The sequence below is a fragment of the Falco biarmicus genome, chromosome 10 (assembly GCF_023638135.1).
Source record: "Falco biarmicus isolate bFalBia1 chromosome 10, bFalBia1.pri, whole genome shotgun sequence".
NCBI classification, from domain to species: Eukaryota; Metazoa; Chordata; class Aves; order Falconiformes; family Falconidae; genus Falco; species Falco biarmicus.
In genome coordinates this window covers 28511166-28529456 of record NC_079297.1, presented here as the reverse complement: position 1 = coordinate 28529456, position 18291 = coordinate 28511166, and the positions used below count along the sequence as shown (strand labels likewise).

Below are 18291 nucleotides of genomic sequence, written 5' to 3'. Positions count from 1 at the left end.
ATTCACTTAAAAACTTGATGCTAAGAGGGAGCTGTCAATACAGACACTGACAGAACAGGTGGATTGTATTAAACAGCTTCAAAACAGATTCCATTATTTCTAAACAAAAATGTCCTGCAATTCATGAAAATCTGATTAGCATGTGCCAAGGCTGGACTAGAGCTCTATGCTAACAGTTTCCATACATCAAGTGAAGAACACACCAACTGGAGTTCCCTGTCCAGAATTCAGCTCTCAGAATCCAGTTCAGTGTGTTTTCAGTGCTTCCTTCCAAGAGACCTCAGAAAGGGCTCTTTATTCTTGAATTTCCTGAGGAGGTACATACATTTGGTATAGTCCCAAGAAGGGCTTGGAGGGCTTCCTCTTCTTGAAAGGGTTCCTTCATCAGTAGTAAAAGGTAGTAAAATTCCATTAAAAAATTCAAGGTGGAGAGGGACAGTAGCAATGCCAAGGCAACTTCTAACACTTAAAAAGCTGAAAGACTAAAATCAGCAAAGCCTATCACCTAAACTAAGAAAAACAAGTGGGAGATAAGAACATTAAATGAATACTGATAATCTATTTGGAGAAAGAAAAAGGGGCAGGGACATGCCTCCCTTTTAAATATTCAGTTGTTATGACTCATGGGAAGAATTTGTCCAGGCTCTAAGCACTTCTTACTGTTAATTTACTGAAAGTACATTTACACATAAACTATAATTGCAGCCCTACATCTGTGTGAGTTTATATTCATCAAGGTTAAAGTAGCCCCACAGAGCAAACGGAAAACATGTTCTTTGCACTGGAAGAGCCAGGAAAGCAGAAGATGCTTAAAACTGCAGAGAGAACACAGGTGGGGGCACAACAGATCCGCTGTAACTTTCGCTCTGTTAAAAGAGTAAAGGACCCAAGTACTGGGTGGTCCGTCGGGATGGCACAAGCCAGGCAGCTACTGAAGCAGTGACGCACCACATGGCTTCCTTAAGGATTCTGCGAAGGCGTATGCCCTAATACTGCTATGCTGTCATCCCGCACTCGTTCCCACCAAAACGAGGGCAGTAGCGACAGCGTTTGTACAGCCTTCAGTGTGCGGTGGAGATGGGTGACTCACACATCCTTAGAAACATCTAAAGCTGGTTATAGTTTTTTTAGAGCAAGTTCCATTCACATCTGGAAAATCTACTTCACTAGACCAAGGGTCTCCATTTTTATTTAGTTTTATTTTTAATTCCAAATCCTCTTCTATTGCATTTAAACATATTAGAATTTGCGTAATTAATCAAAACAATTACAACTCTGAATCTGATCCCCTCTTGAATATCTAATTTATACTTCATTATAGAAATGATAGAACACTTCTCCATTAAAAGCGTTTCTTTTTATCTCTTTAATGACTGACTTCATTTCAAGTTGTGGAAGCTAAATCTAATAAAAAAAATAAACCCTACATGATGCTGAGCACTTTATTAGCATGTACTGCATTCATTAAATTTACACAGATCACGCAGTTTCTCCAAGAACTGATGTGACCATGTTTGAAACCATCATTTCGTTTGGACTGCAAACAAAACTTTTTAATAATTGCGTTCCCTAAAAGCTGAAGCAATTTCTAGCTTCTGTGGAATCTGCAAATGACAAAATTAGAAGAACCCATTAAAGATGCCCTGAAGATAGTAACAGTCAGTGTGAATTAATTACTACTGTGGATACAAACAAACAGTCACCAATATCTTTAAAATATATTTTGGGGAACACTTTAAAGCAAAAATATTTGTGAATCTCGTTAACCTTTGTCATTACCATTAATCATTTACTGATAACCAGTAATGAGCTTGATGTTTTACAGGCAAGTATGAATGAACTGTTTTTATTCAATACCATGAGCCAAGTCTGTGATTATTTCGGGTCTGCATTTTTATTTTGGCAACTTGACAGGTAACTGCAGAAGGTACAGAGAGAATGGTCAGATACAAAGACCACTGACATCAATGTTCATGTTCTCAGCAGCAATAAGTGGGTTTTGGATTGCACCCTGAAAGTCTTTGGATTGTCACGTACATTTAGGTATCTGTCTGTCTCAACCTAGAAACTATACTCACTAGAAATACATTACTATTTATATATGTTACTAAATATTTATTGTACTGGGCATTTTTTTATTTATATATATGTTACTGGATATATGTTAATCTTTATTTAGGTCATATCTCCACCGAAGTGAGATAATCTTCACTAAATAATTGCAGTAGCGACAATAAGTACTGATGGACTTGGCTAACTTTCCCAAATTCAGCAAGAAGCCATGCACAGCTTTGCTTTTTCCACTGGTCTCAAATAGCTTCCTCCCATTGAAGAAGCCTGCCCAAACAATAGAATTAAATGCAGAGTTCTGGCTTGAGTCACATAAATTCAGGATTAGAAAAATGAGAATATAGATGGACAGAAACAGAAAGAAAATACACTGTTTACTGAAGCCATGATTCTGGTTTACTGCCTGTTCCCAGTGCTGAACGGGCTGGAAAAGAGCATCATGTCACTGGTGTGTATGCCTGCGGGGTGGGAAATCGAGGCACAACTTCGTTTCAAGGAGGGACTGCCTATAGTCACAGCTCAGAACAGTAGGCATAGAGAAATCAGAGACTGGAGAGAGATATCTTTAAAATTCCTTCATCTGTTTTACTGAAGCCCTGTGAGGTTTTTGAAAACTATTCTATTTCTTATCATCATATAAGCCTTTTCAGGTAAACTTATCTATTTGTGCGCGAGAATAGCTTGTTTCCATAATCGAGCTGATACTCTTAACGTGAAACTCTAAGCAACCTACAGAAATATACCCCCACAATCTAAAATACTTTAAAAAAGGAAATAAAAGGCTTTAACATAACTGGAGCTGCTCTCAATTTTTTAAATGTAAATTATCCCTTAAATCTTACTTTTGAAGTCATCATTAATTGCCTCATAGGCCTCATTTTGCATTAATTGTGCCTTTATAAAACACACTCATTGAAAAATACATGCAAATATTCTTCCCATATTAAATTGTCAGTAGTTTCCTTCCTCTTTTAGCTAATTGCTTTATTATGTTCTTTTCAAATTGTTTTGTTCTGCAGGGATTAATTTTGCACTGTCTTCATGAGCTGCGAAACTTTTACAATGTATTGTCAAACCCAATGTTGTGTTGCTGGTTTACAACTGCAGGAGTGACTCTGTGCTTTTTGTTACTAGGAGATAATAGGCTTCAAGGGTCACTAAAGGCATGTGCTTCATTCAGGTCTCTTTCAAACGTGTCTATCTCATTGCTAGGCACAGCAATAACCAACATATAAATCACTACACTGCCCAGTTTAAGTCATGAATAGGAAGAGTAAAAGAAACAGCTTTTCATCTTAAAAGGCAAAAAAGCAGCAAACTGAATAACCACATCACCACTGGTTTAGTATTCATGGAGCAACTTACTGCACTGCCCGTCTTTTATGTTTTTAGCTTTCTCTCCCTTACCACAGCTGTACTTCACCTGATCTAATCTTGCACTAATCTTAAAGACTTGATCAGTAGTACCAGAATACCAGGAACAGAACACAACACAACGGAACGCAGTATTTTCAGTTGGAAGGGACCTACAACGATCATCTAGTCCAGCTGCCTGACCAGTTCAGGGCTGCCCAAAAGTTAAAGCATGGTATTGAGGGCATTATCCAAATGTCTCTTAAACACTCGCAGACTTGGGGCATCGACCACCTCTCCAAGAAGCCTGTTCCAGTGTCTGACCACCCTCTCGGTAAAGAAATGCCTCCTGATGTCCAGGCTGAACCTCCCCTGGGGCAGCTTTGAACCCTTCCCACATGCCCTATCACTAGACACAGGGAGAAGAGACTGGCACGTCCCTCTCCACCTCCCCTCCTCAGGAAGCTGTAGCGAGCAGTCAGGTCACCCCTCAGCCCCCTTTTCTCCAAACTAGACAAACCCAAAGTCCTTAGCTGCTCCTCACAGGACATGCTTTCCAGCCCCTTCACCAGCTGTGTTCCCCCCTCTGGGCGCATTCAAGGACCTTCACATCCTTCTTAAACTGTGGGGCCCAGAACCGCACAGCACTCCAGGTGCCAAATACAGCAGGACAGTCGCTGCTCTTGATGCTGTGTTCGATGCCCCCCAGCATGGGGTTTGCCCTCCCGGCTGCCAGGGCACGCTGCTGACTGACCAGCACCCCGGGTCCCTTCCTGCAGGGCTGCTCCCCAGCGCTCCTCTCCCAGTTCGTACTTGTGCCCGGCGTCACTCTGTCCTAGGTGCAGAGTCTGCCATTTGGACTTGTTACATTTCATCCCATTAATCACTGCCCAATACTCCTAGACATCTAGATCCTTCTACAAGGTACCCTGTGCCTCAAGAAACTCAACAGCACCTCCCAGTTTGGCATTACCAGCAATTTTGCTCACGGTGCACTCAACTCCTGCACTCAGAGCACCGATAAATCTATTGAACAGGGCTGGGCACAGAACTGAACCCTGAGGAACACCGCCAGTGACTGGCTGCCACCCAGACGTAGCCCCATTCACTACAAGCCCTGGCGCCCTGCCCCTCAGCCAGTTCCTCACCCAGCACAACGTGAACCTGCTCATCCCACAGCTCGACAACTTGTCCAGAAGGGTGCTGTGACAGACAGTATCAAAAGCCTTACTAAAATCCAAAAAACTACATCCACTGCCTTCCCTTCATCCACTACGCAGGTGACCTTATCATAGAATCCATCCCAGTCATCCAGTCAGTTCTGTTACACCACAGCAATCCCTTCCCTCTTCCTCACTGGTCTTCCTCTAATCTTTGTTAGATTACTAAATCAGTCTTGGAGTACTAAAAACTCTCCATGAAATCAAATTCTAGAGAGATCTCACCTCAGTATCATGTTAAAACAAATACGGAATCTTCACAGACTAGGCCATGAATAATTGCTATACCAGAAACTACAATGGCATTGCCACCATGCCGTGACTTAGAAGTGCAGAAACATATTAAACATGAGACTGTCTTATAATAATGCACTAATTAATTTGCATCTCACCTGGGTCCACTGATTTGTGAATGCATGTTGCCTGAAACTGTTTTATTTCTTTCCATACCACTATAAACAGTTTTCTATCATAAAACGTCAAGATGTGCGTATTACTGCCCAGTTGGTGATGTGCAACCACACAGGCACAACCAGTGAAAAAATATCTGTGAGAAATCTTCAAGGCCTCATCCTCCTTCCTTGTAGGGTACAGGGATGCCGTGCATTAGCTGGTGCTGTATCAATCATTTGCTTTCCTGTGGGAGCAGCTAATAAAATGTTCTCTCCCCAGAAAGAGCAAAACCACAAAAATGATTCACTGGTAATGTTGTCTGTATGTATAATTACACATGCTGTAGCTGCAGGTTACCTGCTGAGGCATTCATGGGCAAAACAGGGGGGAAAAGCCAATTATTCCACTGTAGGTTTGACACAAAACCAGAACAAGCCAGAGAAAGACAGCTTCTGTTGATGTCATGACTGGCACCTGTTTGGAGGCATGACATTTCTTATTTTATTCTCAATAGAGGCTGTGGTGTTTTTTTTCCTGTTGGAATTACAACCCTGTAAATACAGAATTTTAGTCTGTGTCATCTTGGGATTCAGGTTGTTAACACAGTGAGGTACTTTCCAAAACAAAATCAACCTTAGCAATAATTCTGGCCCTGCTGAGAAGCCACTACAGGTTATACAGGGCGTGAGGCAAGTACTTACACCATACTGACACTGTCGAAGAATTGGGTTTATCTTGGTGAACGTGTGGGCTATGAAAAGCATTGGCTACATCTTGTAAGAAGTAACATTTGGTCCATCTTTACAAATTTTTCTTGCAGAGTTCAGTCTAGAAAGGGTCTCTTCTTAATTCACAAAATGGATAAAAATAAAATAGACATCTTCCTATTTAAAGCTTTAATGTAAAGTTAAAAAGAAATCACTACCTTAAATAGCAGTATTTAAATTTTACCTAAAAGCAGACACTAAGAATATTCTTATTCTTGTACTTCTCAGGCCTTCCCCTTGGCACATCAACCCAGCACTGTTGAGCAGCACCATGATCATACACTCAGGAATTTTTCTGTACAGCAAGTCATTCCCCGGTGGGAAGGGCTATGGCCCACTTCATAAAATCAAGTGAAAACATGGCTTCAAGACCGCAGCAAGTGACGATAGCTGTCAGTGCAAGAATGGGGGACATCTAGATTCATTCTCCTGAAGGGTATTTTGGGAATATCTACATTGCTTAGTGGAGTGCCGTGAAAGGGGACCCGGCAGCAAGGACAAAAGAGGATGCTATGCACACACGGCATATCCCACCGCTCGCTCTCTGTGCAAACAGTTCCTCAGCACAGCAGCTCGGTGAAAAATCCTCTTGGTTTCTTTGTTCCCTCCCAGTCCTTTCCACCTCTTGGTGCACTAGCCACTCAATTTTTCCAACACAACAGTTTGTGAGGCAGCTTGGTAAACCATGAACTGATTAATATTAAAATCAACCTGTCAGCTTGAAAAAAAAATAAATTACAATGTCAAGGTTTACTTCTGAACGGGGGGTGTTCATAGAAAGTGGGTACGGGGTGGCCTTGCAGCCAGCTACGTTGGCAGTGCCAAAGCACCGGTGTGCTGCAAGAGTGCTAACGAGGATGGCAAGGAGGAGGAGGAGAGGAAGGAGAAAACACAAATCAGCGCAGCTGTTTAAGCCTATGTGTTGTGAAACTACACCCTAGCTTGTACACTGTACAGAGGCTTTCCTTAATAAAAACAGACATCTATTTACATGTGATATATTCATGATTTCATATAATTTATGGACTGTACTATAAACACTGGCAGGTAAATTTCGGGAAGCTTCTAGGGAAAGAGGAAAAAGTCCAAAATGTTTTCAGATGAATACAGAGATTTGGGGCACATGTAAACATCTGCACTTGCTTGTGATTATCAAAAAGAACACTTTTGCAAGGGCATAAGACAGGGATCTCGGGTGAGAAACACTTAGGATACACAAACACTTTGGACTGGTAATGACTGGACATGTAAGCCAGCAACAAGCTTCCATGCACCGTATGGGAGAGACTGGGTTAACTAGTCAGCAATGAAGAATCATGATCCCAGCAGCTGGGGTGGGGGGAAGTTAAAAAAGAAAGAGATAAAAGGACAGGTAGTTAGCACCACACACACCTTCAGGAAAAAAACAAACAACCCACACTCCCAAACAAGCAAGCAAAAAGGAAGTCACCTCTGGAATTTGAGAAAAAATAGATCAGGGAGAGGCATGACAGACTTCATGTCTGCTTGCTCTGCAACAGAGGGACCTTGTTGTATGAACAACACCACAAAGAACGCTGGGACAATTTTCTGGTCCAGTAACTCATTTCCTCATCTCTGTCCAAAAAATGCATTCCTCTATTTCTCCACCAACAGAAAAAGCATCAGCAACACGTAAGTTCTATAGGAGAGCTGCCAGGCTAACCAGAAATGAAGCAGATACATTTATTACAATATTATTTTATTGCAAATACAACTAATTGCACTATGGCAATATACAGTATAAAAGTAGTGTGCTGTACTCAGTCTGAACTATAAATGCAATTTTCCTCCTGGGTCAGCTGATGTAAAGTCTTGATATGTTGTTTAGTGGGAACAAGATCCATTCCTTTTCCCTTAAAGGGCTATTACCTTCTAACAAAATTTTCTCTTACCCATTTAACAGGGCCATTATATCCCTGTGAACACTAATTCATCTGCAAGCACAAAGTCTTTGTGACATACATAATTACTCTAAGTAAAAGCCTGGGCTTACATTCCCTTGACTCTGATGATGACTTAAGTCTGCGACCTGAGGCAAATCACTGAATATTTGTTCAAGCATCCCTAAAAATGGTACAAACAACTTTGTTGTAACAGATATTTGGAAGCTTTATCAAACATGTAGGCTGCTTTAAAAGACAAAATGATTGCTACAGGCTTGCCCTTGATCGAAATTCTGCTGACTTCAGTGATGATTGGCATAGGCCTTTTAAGTCTGCTGAAAACTAGACTTGAACAATCTAATGCAGGATCTAATTGACTGCACCCAGTTGATTGCGATGGATTTGTAGGGGCTACTGTAACTACAACTACTGCTTGTGCAAGCACTACCCAGAAGCAGAGCCTAAATGACAGTGAGAAACGACAGATCTACACTTGCGTTTTGTTTCTGCTGTAACGCAGTTGCCAACACACCTCCTGTTTGGTCTCTTGGATAAGCAATGTGATTCCAGTTTGCCCTCCAAATGCGATCTGGTCCCTTAAAAGCATGCTTAAGTCCATTCAATTGGGAATGATTGAACATAAACCACAAAGAAGTATTACTCATCCTAAAGTGAGTTTAAGAATATGGTTCTGGGGCACAGTAAATGAATCTTTCAAAAATCTCAGATGAAGTGACTGAGCTGCTCAAAAAGGATGCTGTCAAGTCTTACATCAACCATTTTCTTATGGGGCAAAAAATAAAATAGCTTTGCAAGAAAATATTTGCTTGAGGAGAAAATACAGTGTTGCTTCTAAGATTCAAAATGCATTCATATTTTGAACTCATCTGTCAGCTTCTAGCTCAAGGCAACAGAACTCTATTAATATTTATTTAATAATATATGTTTAATATTTTACAAATGCTATTACAAAGCCACAGACAAGGGTAAAAAATCTTCAAAGTTAAAATAATACACCAAATTAGAGACAAATAGAACTGAGTAGAGAAACTAATTCACTAGAGTCACAGAGAATAATGCTCCAATCAAAGACCTGTTTTCTGTAGCTTGGTACGGTTTACCAGCAATGGACGCTTCAGATACAGTTTCCAATAGTTGGGGATTTTCTTGCACTTGTGTAACACAAATAACTAAATATTTGTGCAGATGATGAGATGACAAAAATACTTCCTGGGACAGGATAGTTGGATAAGTCTCCATTTCATCAGGGTCTAATTTCTGTCCCTTCACAGTGAAAATTCCATCAGTTCAGCCAAAACCAAACCATTTCACAATTTTAGAAGACACTATAATGGTTTCTCCTTTATAATGAAAAGAAATCCTAAATAGGTAGACTTTGCTTCTCAGAAGCCTCTAAGCTGGGAAATTAAATCTTATCTCACATCACTGAAGATGCAGCTGCTAACAAAACGAAAACAAGAATTTGTGCACAGGCACAGACAGCAATTCACCCAGTCCTGTCATCACATGCTGCTGCAGCTGATCTGCATATGAGCTTGGCTCACAGTAGTTTTACATCCTCTGGAACAAAATTAGTAATATAAGGACACAGGACCAGGCTCTGCTTAGCATGTTTAAGATAAACAGGTAGCTCAAATGATCCTGACTCTTGTTGCTATTTCTGTAGTTGAAAGTAACCTCTCCTGTTCCTGCAGATATCTGGTCTTACATGCTGTTACATAAAATTTCCCAATGAAAGAATTTACTTCCAGTGCCTAAATACTGCAAAGAATGGAAACAGGCTGTGTGAAATTTGCTTAGAAATTCAGGCTATGAAAGAAAATTAAGGAAATTTCACTAGGTAGCAGCTCCATCATATCAGAAAATGTGATACACAACATCCTACTTCTTGGCTAGCCTGGATATCAGCATGCAGCGCCTGCTTCTTCACCCCTATGTGATAATGCATATCACACGGCAGAATGCTAGATGAAACCAGATATTTCTTAAAAAAGGAAAATGGCAATGAAAGATGAAGCACAGTGAGCAATCCGTAGTCATGGGTTGGAAAGCACCGTTTTAAAATGGAAAAATTATTTATTGCACTAATACTGTAATTATAATGTAGTTTTTGTAGAACAATGACTATATTAAGTGATTCATCAAGGGCCTCGCAGCTGAAAACAATGCAAGTAATCTAGAGATGGCTGTTTGGTGCTGCAGAGACAAAAACGTAGTTCAGCAGCAGAGACAGACCATCTGGCCTGAAATCACCTGCTGACTACAGCTTTCCACATCGCCCTGTCTAAAGGAAATGAAAGACAACCCCTTGGAACTGCACCTCTAGGGATGAGTGCTTAGGATGCAGGGGAATGACATGGCTGCCCACTGTCATACGAGAGCACACTCGAAGCAGCCACCTGGATTTTGCCAGGACACGGTGTACGGCCCCATGTGTGCACCAGAAGCAGGTGGCTGCGGGAAGGAGCTTGCTTTTCAAGCTTAACATCTGTAGACATAATATTGTGCTTCCCAGAAGCTCTAATACTGCACTGTACATTTATATTCATCCTGGTATTATCTGGGATATGCTGAGAATTGTGAGAAGAGTTGGTAATAAACTGCTGAAAAATCTGTTCATTACCTCTCAGTAATTTGTTCTGATATAGCCAGGAACACAGATCCAAGCCAGAATAAAGTCAGACGAGGCAGCATACATTATGCTACCTTGCACACTACAATCTGTTACAGATGAAAGTATTTTATGTAGGTCAGGCACTGCTTCCCTGGAGACAGACAAAAAGCCATAAGGAAATCAGAGAAGTGTTGGGCCTTATTCCAGTGATCCAGTCTACTCCAGAGTTTCAATTACGCAGAGATTTGTATCTCTCTTGGTCTTGCCTATCAAAGTGCTCTTCCCAATCAACTTCTGCAAGGCTAAGTATAGCAGACTGGACAGCACATATTTCATGATGCAAAACTAGATAAAACTCCTCTTGCTCACACAAGGAGACAATAGTTTTGTCAGTTGAAAAAAGAAACGAAAAATCAAAGTGATACTAATTTTCAACTCATCGCAACATTGAGCTGCAAAATCAGGTTTCAGGAACAGAAGACGGCTCTCTCTGGCCCTCACAGTGAGGAGAATGGTGTTAATAAAAGCAGCAGACTTGCATTTCTCTCTCTCTTTCCTTAAAACCATGATCTGATGTAACTGAGAGGGGATCTGCACTTCAGTCTTGCTGCAATAACGCTTTATCTCTGACAGGTGGGAGAAAAAGAATTTCAGGACCCCAGAGTAAAAATGAGTATTTTTTGTTATATCTGTCAGTCTCAGCAGAGGATTCTGTATTTTCAAAATAAATTCTTTTTTGTTGTTGTTTGTTTTTTTGATATTGTACAATAGTATGCTTTTATTCTGGCAACTAAAAAGCACAAAATACAAGCTTCCACTACCATTTCATAGCAGAGTTCAGAATTTAATTTTATAACACACATCATACCACTTTTCATTACCACCTATCTAAGAGTTTCTCCTGGATCAAAAATCTGAAAGATCCTCAGACAGAAAAGCACTGTATTTTCAGAATGGTATTTAGCTGTGAAGAGACACAGAAAGTAGTATACAAATCACACCCAATACTGCGTATAGTAAACAGATGAAGACTGTATGATGGAAGAAGAAAGTATGTCCACTTACGCACTTTACAAATATCTTAATTTCCCTCCAGAGGGAAGGTAGCATAACTGCCTATATATTCCAGTTTGCTCCATAATGATTTTCCAAATTCAAATTAACCAAGCGATCTAGAAAGGCTTTTCCCATTATGCCTGTGAGAAACTATTCTCCTTTACTGAATCTAGGATAACAGGTAAGCAGGGAGTTTTAGGTACCATCTCTGCAGAATTCTAGCACTGTTACTTGAAGGAATGAGTAATACCAAATTCTGTATTTCTATTCTTGTCCCAGGTAAGTTCTTTAAAAAGATACAGGAGTTTGTGCTCTTCCCCCCACCGCCCCACCAAAATACAATTTATACTACTGCAGAGCTGTGGATCTCCTTTGCATGCCATCATCCATACATTTTTGACTGTTTTTTCCCCCTGCAAAAAGAAGTAAGCTGTATTTTTAAATGTAAGCCACCAGTGTTGGTTGGTCATGTTCCTTACCCTGATTCCCAGCTCCACATTCTCTCCTCCATATACTTCCATGCCTTCATCCAGTAAGCCAATCTCTTGGAAATATTCTCTATCTACTATAAAGCATCCAATCAACGCAGGACTTCTGGAAGAATAAACCAGCAGCAACAAAATTAGCAGATAGAATATGAACAATTTTACTATTCAGACATAGATTATATTTATAACTGCTGGTTCAAATTGTGCATCAGGGCAAATTCTTACAGAGGTGTCTCTCAAACAAATTTATTCAGCTTTGTCTTCTAATGTTCTTGATTCTATGGTGAAATAAGTACCATTGAAGGAAAACAGACTCAAAATTATTTGACATACATATTCACCAGGACAGCTAAGAATTCAGTGCTAACAATACTAGAGCCAGGAGCCTCAAATTTGTTTCTGAGGCACCAGCCATTCTAGTCTCTGTCCCTGCTAAGTCCTCAGGTTTCTGTCTGTAATTATTAACAAGGATACCCAACGATGCAAGTCAGGTTCATCTACAGCTAAGAATGCTTGTCTGTAAGCTTATGTAAAAGAAGATACTATTTCTTGAACAGGAACATCCAGATAAAGTTTTGTAATACAAAATCAAGAAATGTCTGCCCTTACCAGCATACTGCAACATTAGCCCATTGTCCTCAGCCAAATTTAAGTAAGTCAAAAATCTTTACTCAATCGGTAAGCTTGTTTTATGTCATGACACGAATCAACCAACTTCTACTGTGCAGAGCTAATCTTACGAAGGTAAGAGTTCAGGCACAAAGAGTACAATTTTACCTCTATGAGATGCAGTGGAGGACAATACAGAGGAATTTGGCCTTTTCATTTTTCTTCTACCTTATAATCCACAATGGCAAGAAATAAAAATGTCTTTTCTGATTATTATGCTGGTAACGGGAACTATGGTAGCAACAGGATATTAATTAGCAGTACAGGGAAAATCATCCTGCACTTACTGGGAACATTCAAGCTGCAGTAAGTGTAGACATCTGCTTTCAAAGAGATTATAGACGTCTTAATCGCAAATTGTACAATTCTACAGAAATCTACACATTTAAACCTTTAACTTGAAGTGCTATAGTACCCACTTTATAACAATGAAAGGCTGTTTCTGATGTATTTATTAATGAAGAAAATAGCAGTTAACGTCACTTCAAAAATTGTGCTTATTTTATGACAAAGTACTTTTGCTTTTGGTGTTGTTTTAGAAGTATTTTTCAGAGTACCTGCTTCCCTTTGTTAGAATTCCAGAAGCATATTGGAGGCATGATAGAAGCCATCAATCAGTACAATTTTTCTTCATTTTAATTATCCAGTACACACATGGAATGTATTGTACTAAATAAAAGGCTCCAGGGAAAGAGCTGGGGAACAAATCTAAACATCCAATATTCATAAAGGACATTCACTCCACAATCCTCACATAGAACAGAGTTTTGGGGTAAAATGGAAAAGTGGATTTTCTCTTTATTCTGAGTTTAAACACTTTTCATTTTAAAAGTCACCATAATTAACACAGAAGGTTTGCCTCTCCAGGACTTAGTAGAAAATGTTAAAGCATTTTCATAATCTTAACAGAGTTCATTAACACCGATAACCATTTCTAATGATGGGGCAATTACCACCCCCTGTTATATATGTCTGTGGCAGACCTGTGAATTTTTATGTCCTACTTTTCAGTTCTAGGGCCTGTCCTAATGATCAACATGTTGGTCAGTACAGTTCAGAGTGTTTAAGCTGACAACGCCTGAAAAAAGCTGCCTGCCTGAAAAGACTGAACTACTGGATGAAAGATACCCCCTACACTGACTGCGTGGAAACTGACTGGTAGTGATTACCCCCCTTGAGCTTCTACTACTATCTAAGGTTCTGCTTTGCAGGTGGTAAAAACAGTCTTCACACTTTCTTTTTGCAAAGAGTGAGAGTATAGGTACCAGTGACCTCCTTGGTATGAATGCATAGCTGTAAGAACAGTCTGGAATCTCAGCAGAGCTGCTGAGGGAATCCAGAGGTACCTACTCTCCTCCCCAAGATAAGGGTTTTCTTCTGTACCAGCCTAACAATATTCTAGACATGATACGAAAGTACAGAGCGAGATTGTACCAAGGCAAGGATCTAATATAGCCATTGCTCACACACTGTAGCGGACCAGCATTAACTCCTAGGACATAACACAGCTGTAAAGCTATGAGTATTATAAAGAATACAACTGTCAGATCAGTTCATTTGTAAATCAAATTCTGTTTCTGGCCTATTACCACTAAATCAGCAGACGACACTTGGAGAAAGCAGTGCTGCTGAGCATTCAAGTCTACCATTTCACTGTGGCTATGTTTTGCCCCAAGCTAGTAACAAGGAAACCTATTTAAAAAAGATCTGAAAACAGCAGTTTTCTTGAAGAATGTGTGGGGGTCAAGGACAAAAGCAGAAGAGGACAGTTCAAGGACATTTAACTAATTTAACATTGCAGTCAGTAAAACCTGCTGAGACCACCCCCCATCTGTGATACCTAGACGAGCATTGCCAGGGACACACCAATCTAGGTCACAGCTGCATGTTACCTTATTGGAGCAGTTGTGTTCTGCAGTTTCCACCATGACTTAGGAGGGTTCAGATATCGGCACCACAGCTCCCAGTCAAACCCCTGTGCTGAGAGGGGATACTCCTCTATTTCAAAATTATCATACTTAATGTTATCAAATGATGGAGAAATTACTCTCTTTCTGTTTTCTTTTATCCTAGTGAGCACCGGTTCAGCCCTGAAAAAAAAAAGTGTTAAAGATTATGTCTTTAACAGTAGAAGTATAGCACTGATGGAAATCACAGACTCATAGAATAGTTTGGGTTGGAAGGGACTCTTAAATGCCATCTAGTCTAACCCCCCAAATAAACAGCAGGTTAAGCTGCATATTTCAGAAGGGGCAAAGTCTACACCTGTTACCCATTCAGAGCTACCTTCGCTTTGAGATGGATTTTTGACAGAAGATTCTGCCCCAAAATAACACACTGCAATATTTTACCTAGGATGCCCTATTATTAACCTTGATGTGACCTACTGAATGGAAGAAATGAGTATCTGCCTATCGTAGAACATTTACACCCTTGCTACCAAATAATGATAACTTCAGGCTCTCAATATTATCAAGGACATCAAAATCAGAGTTAATAATAGATCTATCCTAGGGACAGAAGCTCCTGCCTTTTTACCATCTTTTTTACTCAAGAAGCACAGAGATATTAAATCCAGACTGAACAAGGTGAAATACATGGGTTTAGTTACGTGCTTTTTCACAGAGCAGCAGCCTCAGTGCAAAAATTATACTTCCTTGTTTACACTGTAGAACATAAAAGAAACATAATATTTTTAATTAAAAGAAGATTAATTTTCCCCTATGGGTAAAGGGCTACATTATCAGAGGGTTTTAACATGCAGTTTTCCAATATAGTTTAAATACATTGTAATTATACCAGGAGATAACTCATACTATAAAAATGGATCTAGGTATGTTACACAGCACAAACATATTTTCATGCTTGTGCCCATGACTGTGTCTGAATCTTCATTAAAAAGATCAGAACGCTAACTCACCCTCTATATGCAAGCGAAATGCCATTCAGAAATTTATAAATAGTGCTTAGAAAAGGTCCCCTGGTCAGAGATATTCAAGGAGACACATACCATCCCACATTGAATTCCACATGGGCATCAAAGAGAGCAACTACTGGTGCTGTGGCTACTCTCCATCCACTAACTCGAGATCGAATCAGCCCCTCTTGTTTGCTGTGTCGAACAACCTTGATGAAACCAGGCTTACGGGCATTCACTTCATCAACATACTTCTTCAGTTTCTCCTTGAGTTCTTCTGTGGAAAAGAAAGAATTAACTGTTAGCAAGAAGTGCCAGCTTGACAAGATGTAAAAACCTGTTCTTTCAGCAGAACTCCTTCAGGAGTCTTCATACATGGAAATCCTCCCTCTTGATTTAACTAGTAAGAATTCTCAAGTATCAAGTCTAAAGGGAGGCAAACAAAAACTAGGACCATAAATTGTATAGTAATAAAAAATTCTAGGTGTAACTATTTAGCCTACATGACTGACATCAGAACCCTGCCACTGTTTAACATTATGATTGAGTGCTTTATTTTATGGCATGTTAAAGTACCACAGCTACTTAAGTGCATACTATGTTACTGTAGCAACAAACAAGATAACTATCTTACATTTCCAGAAATATATGCCCAAGTATTGTTCACAAACTTTCTTTACCAATATTTCAAGAAAAAAATAATAATAAAATTAATTATTTATCCCTATTCCATTTCTCTTTCTAAACTTCAACAGCTCTTTTCTATTGCTACTAAAAAGTTCTCAGCAGAACAAAGGCCAGTAAAAGTACTGGAGGAGAACAATTCCCAATTAAAATATGATCACTTTTAAATAAGCAGTTATCATATATCTGGTTTAAAGACCTTTCCACGAGAAATTCCAATATGTAGAGCTGAAATATGCTGTTCGCTATTATTGACTGGAAACAGTTTACTATTCCTTATTAGCATTGCTATGTCATGATACCACTCTGAATTCCCTTGGTGTTATTAAGTTCCCTTTCTTCCAAATCTCTGCAAATCCAGAAATGTCTTTGCTGTCATGCAGAATAATGCTCCTGTTGTTACAATGCTGAACAGGGTATCGTAAAATCTGCGTGAAAAGCTCAATTCTGTCTAGCCCTTTCTGTGAAAACTGGAGCAAGCCAGTTAAGTTCTCCATACTCAATTCCTCACCTGCAAAATGGGATCACCACGCCTGTTTCTTCTTTTCAGTTTATTTAGACTTTAAAACTCTAGAGAACAGCAGTTTTCTTTTTCTCTGCATTTGGCCAGTGCCTAGTGCCCCAGGGCACTGAGCTGAGGGGAGGCTGCATCAGGCAGGGGGTGGCACCAGAGCCCAGCAGAGGAAGGAGCAGCACCCTGTAAGTCAGCACCCTGGGAGGGAGTACAGCTTCTGACACATTGGCTGGCCCACATTGCCTCCTGGTAAAATACGACATGGTTCTTTTTTTTTAAACCTACCTTCCTTTCCCTTTCCTTTGTTTTGCTACCATTAGCTGTGCAATCTGCTCCTAGCTATGTGTCAGGGGGGCATTTTTGCACTGAGCACAGGTAGCTTCTCAACATAAGCCAGCTGCTCTGGGAACTGGTTGCCTCAAACAGATCTGGATAACATTCACACTAGAATGGATAATGTAACAGAAAATTAAGAACAGGCACACCTTACTAGCCACAGTAAATGTTCATCCTTGAAAGGAGATGGATGTGTCCTCTCTTAGACTGACAGAGGAACAGAGCTGTCTCAAAAGGTGTCCTCTAACCTGAAGACATGACCTTAGTGGACCTACTTCTCTGAGGATATGGAGGAAAGGACAAGATGGTCAAGTGCAAAGACTCCTTAAATTCACCCCTCTTCAAAAAGACAGCCACCAGGCGTGATGCTCCTGCAGCTGCTTCCACTGGCTTTGCAGGAGTGTGCATGCCACATACCTTTGTGTAAATGACTCTGCACGGAAGGGAGAGAAAAACCAAAAAAAAGTGCTGATACTTACAGTTTTTCATGAAGAACAAGAATTAAAAAGAAATAATCTGATGACCATGTCCATCACAGTACTTAAACCGCAGCTATATTTTAGGAATGGACTCAATATATTCCTACAATTTGCTATGTTATATTGCCAATAGCTATTCAAATTGTTTACCTATTACTGCATTGCCTTGAATAAACAATACAAGGCACTTACACACCTAGCACAGAGCACTATTCTACTTTCTATTAGATTTGCTGCATATTGATCAATACACTTTCCTTCATAAAGCAGAAAATCACATCAGGTTTTCTAATGCTTATGCAATGCCACGTGTTCTTATTGTTCATCCCTTAACACACAAGAAATTTGTAGCAAGCACAAAACTATCAAACCAACCACTAGCTAACAGCACTTTAAATTCAAAAGAAGACATTATGAAATTGTGCCCACCTAAAAATAGTGCAAAACTGTTCTCTATTCCCAAAACGTAACATTGTGGAGGGTGAATATCAAAACACGATGATCAAAGCTTTGTTCTCAGTGTAAGCGGCTGTTCATAGCTTTACAATACCAGGAAGCTTTATTTGCCACAACAATACAGCATCACCACTGAGTATTAAATACATAAAAGGAAAGCAGGCTCTAATCAAGGACTTGAAAATCAGTACCCTTGATAGAGTCATTGTTCTCTCAATCACCTTCATTTTTAGCAAGTGGCTATTCTTACTCCTGTCATGCACTTTTCTTAATGTGGACTGACTTTATAAGCTTGAGTAAACACAAAATCTTTTCAATAGCAAGGTGTAAGATGGAAATAAGTGGAAATG

At 39.9% G+C, this 18291-nt stretch overlaps 1 protein-coding gene and 1 long non-coding RNA gene across 22 annotated transcripts in view; one reads left to right on the top strand and one right to left on the bottom strand.

The window, feature by feature from the left end:
* LOC130155679 (uncharacterized) overlaps positions 1–6793 on the top strand; it is a 316598-nt gene extending 309805 nt beyond the window's left edge. For all 15 annotated transcript variants that reach the window (XR_008824188.1, XR_008824182.1, XR_008824187.1 and 12 more), the window contains one exon: positions 6032–6793. This is a non-coding gene — a long non-coding RNA (uncharacterized LOC130155679). The remainder of the gene's footprint in view (positions 1–6031) is intronic.
* The window catches only part of GALNT18 (polypeptide N-acetylgalactosaminyltransferase 18), a 328712-nt gene that overhangs the window by 60992 nt on the left and 249429 nt on the right, over positions 1–18291 (bottom strand). For 6 of the 7 annotated variants that reach the window (XM_056353154.1, XM_056353156.1, XM_056353153.1 and 3 more), the window contains 3 exons: positions 15566–15749; positions 14448–14645; positions 11878–11992 (listed from right to left, as the gene is read on the bottom strand). In XM_056353154.1, the coding sequence (XP_056209129.1) occupies positions 11878–11992; positions 14448–14645; positions 15566–15749 (497 nt within the window). The remainder of the gene's footprint in view (positions 1–11877; positions 11993–14447; positions 14646–15565; positions 15750–18291) is intronic. The other variant, XM_056353157.1, reaches the window with a different exon arrangement.